The 5,642-nt window shown below is 37.5% G+C and overlaps 1 protein-coding gene across 5 annotated transcripts in view; it reads right to left on the bottom strand.

Moving 5' to 3' along the window:
* RUNX1 (runt related transcription factor 1) overlaps positions 1-5,225 on the bottom strand; it is a 102,145-nt gene extending 96,920 nt beyond the window's left edge. For all 5 annotated transcript variants that reach the window (XM_018561482.1, XM_018561484.1, XM_018561486.1 and 2 more), the window contains exon 1: positions 4,893-5,225. In XM_018561482.1, coding sequence (XP_018416984.1) covers positions 4,893-5,171 — 279 coding nt within the window. In that variant the 5' untranslated portion in view covers positions 5,172-5,225. The remainder of the gene's footprint in view (positions 1-4,892) is intronic.
* Positions 5,226-5,642: the final 417 nt, after the last annotated feature.

The following is a 5,642-nucleotide window of genomic DNA, read 5'->3' as shown; positions in this document are numbered from 1 at the left end:
ATATATATATATATCTATTTATCTCTCTCTCTCTCTAGATTTATAGGACAATTCTATCTGTCTATCTATCTATCAATCTATCTATCTATCTACCTTATATATATATATATCTATTGATCTATCATATATCAATTTCTCTCTATAGCTATATTTATATGTAAGCCTCTCAATGTCCACTATATATCTATTATCATGAAACTCTAATATACACTTTAGTTTCCATGCTAAACAGTTCCTCACAGTTTATAGTCAGCAGGAGGCGTATTATTATTACACTTTGATGATTGTGAGGGTTGTAGCTGTCACATTTTAAGTGACTTCAATTCTGTTACTTTTAAACAAGAGAAATGTGTATATATAAAATGAACTGTCTGATAGAGAGATATCACTGCCACAGATAATCTCTGCTGGTTAAAAATCTAAAATGTCATTGTCTATAAACCGAGCGGTCCTTGTAACATTTAAACATTTTATATATTGGAATGTAAAGAAGAATTTCCGATTATTGGAAAGATTCGGTCTCTCAGGAAAGAGCATCTTTCATCATTTGCAGGACACAGACAAGAATATCCTATTACTTAATGCAAACCTCGATAATAAACCTACAGCTTTAATTTCCTGACCATGGCAGCTTTGTTCTTATTAATCATCACATCTAAGAATCCAATTATTAAATCATGTTCATGTTTTATATCAGTAGACTGCAATTTTGACTACAATAAAAAAAATGACTAAAAAAGGAAGAAATGAATGAGGTACGAGTTGAAGGCTTGTGTATAAAACAGCTGGAAATATGATTATGATACGGAGCTGGCAATATCTGAGCAGATTGGGGATATGTGCTGCCTATTTTTTTTTGGTTTACTAAAATCGAAAAACAAACTATGAAAGAATTTAAATAAAACAGCGACGCTTGGCGTGGATCTGATTCATATTTTTACCGAACATATTTTACTGAAACTACTTATCTAAAAACCTGCAGGTGTAATTTGTAGATTTGCAGATTTACTCACTACCGTATGTCTTGAAACACTTGAACAAAAATGTGTCCTGTCATAAGAAACGGTCAATTCTTGCAAATATTTCTCAACTGTTTTATGCACACAAATGCCAGTCATTTCAGCAACCAAACAACTGCAAAATAATATAACACATGATTGCTGTGCAGATAATATGTAGCTGATGTGGCTGCAAAATAACTGCTATATAAAAGGTGCCCAAAGTGCTGCTGCTTTTCCACTGATGATTATTTAGCATTGGCAGCAAAAATGTAAAAAATAAAAGAGATTTCTGCAACGGTTCAGTCCACTCTACACTGCCCTGATCTGGCTTCAAGTCTGATACATATATTGATGATATAATTAGGACTAAAAATATATATATATACAGCAAACTCTCAGTTATCCGGTATTCAACCAACCAGAAAAAAAAATCCCCTGTGTACTCACTGTTCTGCGGCATGTATTATCCTGGAAAGGATTGTGTGTCTGTTTGTCTTAATTTGCTTGTGATTACAGCATTTCAATATTAATATGAAGTCAATACAGAGTTTATGTTTTGGTATAGTATGGGACATGGCATTAGTTAGACCTGTTTTTAATAGTAACTCTCAAGCAACCAGAAACTACATGTATCCGGTATCTACCAATCCCCATGGATGCTGGATAACGGGGAGTTTAATATATGTGTAATATTTCTTTATTTTTTTTATTCAGAGATAAATATTGTGAAGCAATTTATACTATATCATAGCTACAAATATGGAAGGATGGAGGAGTGGAAATAAAGGAGAGGGTTCTGGAAAAGGTTTTAACCCATAAGTTAGGTTTTTTTAAGGTCTTTTTTTTTAATGGCACCTTAAACAAAATTTGTTGCCTTTGAAATAGTGCAACGGAATTTTGCTTTTTTTTTTTATTTCTCCTGAGCTGCTTGGGTATTTGAAGCAAACAAAAATACCTCAAACTTAGCATAAAAATGGCAAGTTCAGTAAATTACCTAAACCTAACCAATGGGCTCACACGGTCCTGCTGTAGTTGATGCTCCTGTCAGGTATGAAAAAAAAACTTTTACCATGTGATAAAACACACACAGTTGCTCTTGTTTTTAAACACTTGGCTAGACACATTTCAGGACAATGAGTCACATCATGTGACTAAATCATTTTTACAAGAACAAGTCCCTTCCTGGAAACATCAAAAAGGTTAATGACCAGGGGAGCACAGAGATGTTTGGGGGTACGCTGAAGTCTGAGGCTGGTGGTGGGAAGGGGTGTATGATGGAATTACTTGATTCTTCTTTATGGTAGTCTATGATGTCAACCCGCTGCACGCAGGTAAAGGAGAGGACAACTTGATTTGTTTTGTTTTCCAGGCAGTTATACAAAATAAAAAAATATTTACTGGATTGAAAATAATTCTGCATATTTATCTATCTGGCGCTCACCTTTCTGCCTACCTAACTTGCTCTTCTATTTAATCTATCGATCTATTTTATTTGGTTTAGACACTCTGTGCTTTATCTGAGTTTGCCATATGCAAAAAAAATAACAGAAGGCCAAAATCCCTCATTTTACAAATTATGACATCTATCTTTATTAAACTGTAATCTAAACACTTACATTTATAAGAGTATAAAAGGCTCATTTTTAATACGATAACAACCAAATGCAGCCCAGAGACATCTCATGGCACGGTTTGGGTAGCTGAGTTTGGACTCTGGAATTCAGAGACTGTTGGAATCAGTATGATAAGATGATACCATATTTCTCCTCTCTATACATTAGGCAGCATATTGAATATTTGGGGGGATGCTTTATATTTCCAGGATCAGCTCCTCAAGCCCTGGGAATCATTTGTTAGTACATATCCCTGTATCCATTGCAGAGTGAATTGTCTGTGATTCCATAGCTTTCCTATGCTGATATTGGCAGCGTTTGATGGATGCAGAATCGGGAATAATTCGTCTTTATTCCCATTTACTTGTTTGCACTTGTTCACTTGTCTTTTACAGAATTTAATGTTTTAATAGAATTACGAGGTGACAACCAGGAGAGTTTTTTTTTTTTTTGGTTCCTTTTAAAGTGAAAATCCTGCTAATAGCCAGATAAGCTACTGTTTCCCAATGACCAAACATTTAACGTCTCATGAAAATGAATAATATGGAGGCTGATAACAAGGAACATCTGTCTGGCACTGCTCGGGAGTCAGCAAGTAAAAATGTGCTGGAGTGCCAAAAAAGAGCAGAAGTGTTCCATTGATGACTATTCAAGTTTTTTTTTCTTTTTTATATCTAAGCTCAAAACCCACATAAATAAGGACGACCCCCGGGACTAGTCCGCTGGGTGTAGGTTCAGATCGTGTCCTTATATTGCGTGCTGGCTGCGAGGAATAATAAATGAAATTTAAACTTGCTTTTCCCCTCACAGAATAACAGTGAAGAAAATGTAAGGATTAAGATTTGCAGATTTATTGCTGGGGTTAAATCTTCATAAATAAAATCTGGTACTTTGATACGCTAGTCTGCGCTACTAGTTCATAAAGGACTGATGGAAGGTTTAATCTCACCGGCTGCGAGGCAGAACAAACTAAAAACTTGTTTTCCCCATAACTAATCCTTTATATAATAAGGATAATAATCGGGTATAAGAAAAAGTCATTGTAGAATGGATGAGCAAACGGATCAATCTCTGATAATAACATGATGCCATAATGTTTGGGTTCATCTAAAAAGAATGTGGTCCTTAGTGGAGCTCCTACTTCATATAGGACCGATGATGGCTTTACAATATATAAGAATACATATACTGCCTGCCGGGAATAACAAAATTCACTTCAAACGTGCTTTCTCTAGAGGTGATCCCGTATAAAATGTAACAGTAATTGTATGAGAAGCAGTAAGAGGCTACAAATGTAGAATCGATGAGCACATGGAGGAAGAATTGATGATATGATGTTTGGGGTTAAATCTAAAAAAAAGAAATGTGGTCCTAACTAATGTGAATGTAGGACTGATGTATGTAATGGCTTCACAACACTTATATATACATATATGCACAAAGTCATGTGTGTGGAGCGGTCTGCGTGTGCTTATGTGTCATCTATCGATATTCCTTATATTGAGATATATATATATATCTCTCTCTATATATATGTATCTCTCTCTCTATATATATATATGTATATCTCTCTCTATATATATGTATCTCTCTCTCTATATATATATATGTATATCTCTCTCTATATATATGTATCTCTCTCTCTATATATATGTATATCTCTCTCTATATATATGTATCTCTCTCTCTATATATATGTATATCTCTCTCTCTATATATATGTATCTCTCTCTATATATATATGTATCTCTCTCTCTATATATATGTATCTCTCTCTCTCTATATATATATATACGTCTCTCTCTCTCTCTATATATATACACGTATCTCTCTCTCTCTCTCTATATATATATATGTATATATATATATCTCTCTCTCTTATATCTATATCTCTATATATATGTATATATACAGCACATATATGATCGTGTGTGTATAAGTGGTGTGTGTATAGACATAGATAGATCGATAGAGAGATTGATAAAGAGAGAGAAAGAAATATAGATAGATAGATAGATACATAGATAGATAGATCAATATATAGTAGATAGATCGATATTGGGTGACAATAAGACACAAGTCCATGGGGTTCAAACAATAAGAAATATAAAATGTTAGCAGTGTCTGTTTTTTTGGAAGCTTTCCTATCTATGGATCTCTCTGCTGAGAAGTTTTCTGGGTTCATTACCCTCATATAAAACAGACACTGATGACTTCAGGCAATCATACATGGTGGCACCGACCCCCAACACCCACAACATTGCACCCCCTGTCCTACCTTGAAAGCGATGGGCAGAGTCTTGTTGCACCTCCAGTGGGTCGGCAGCACTGAGCAGAGGAAGTTCGGGCTGTCTGTACGGACCAGCTCCCCGGGGTGATCGGACAGCACCTCCACCATGTTCCGATCCGCGCTCCTCAACTTGCCCACCAGGGCGGCGCTGCTGTTGCTGCCATCCGGCCCGCTCAGCGACAGGGTGTCAGTCATCTTCCCCGGGCTCAGGGTGGTGGAAGGCGGCGTGAAGCGGCGGCTGGTGCTGGTATCTACGGGGATACGCATCACAACAAGCCTGGTGAGTTAAATGTACACTTTTTGGGGGGGCAGATACAAAGTACACAATATCCCAGATCACCCCCCTCCCGGGGATCACAGTCCACGGTGCAATCACAACTCTTCCAAAGTTTTAGGAACAGTCACACTTGACAGCCTTTGGGGGGAGGGGGGGGGGAGCAGTCTAGACAAGGACAGGGGACATCCCAGGACCTTCCTTCCAGGTCACAAACATCAGCCCCCCTTTGAAGAACAGTGCACCCCCCTTTTTGTCCCTTTGAAGAAGACCCCTTTGCTAGTTACAATCCATCAGCACTGAGGAGCAAGTCAGTGGGTTGCGGCTGTCAAGTCCTCCCAGGCATCTCTGATGGCTTGCTTGGCTCTCGCAGCCCTTGGTGGCTTGCTTTGACTTGTGGACAGCACGTTGAAGTTGGGTTTTGGTTTTAGTAAGGGGGGGGGGGGGGGGGGGGTTCTTTTGTG

Source organism: Nanorana parkeri, unplaced genomic scaffold, assembly GCF_000935625.1.
Source record: "Nanorana parkeri isolate BGI_ZX_2015 unplaced genomic scaffold, ASM93562v1 scaffold527, whole genome shotgun sequence".
In the NCBI taxonomy this organism is placed as follows: domain Eukaryota; kingdom Metazoa; phylum Chordata; class Amphibia; order Anura; family Dicroglossidae; genus Nanorana; species Nanorana parkeri.
The sequence above is the reverse complement of the archived record's forward strand: the minus strand, read 5'-3'. Positions and strand labels throughout refer to the sequence as shown.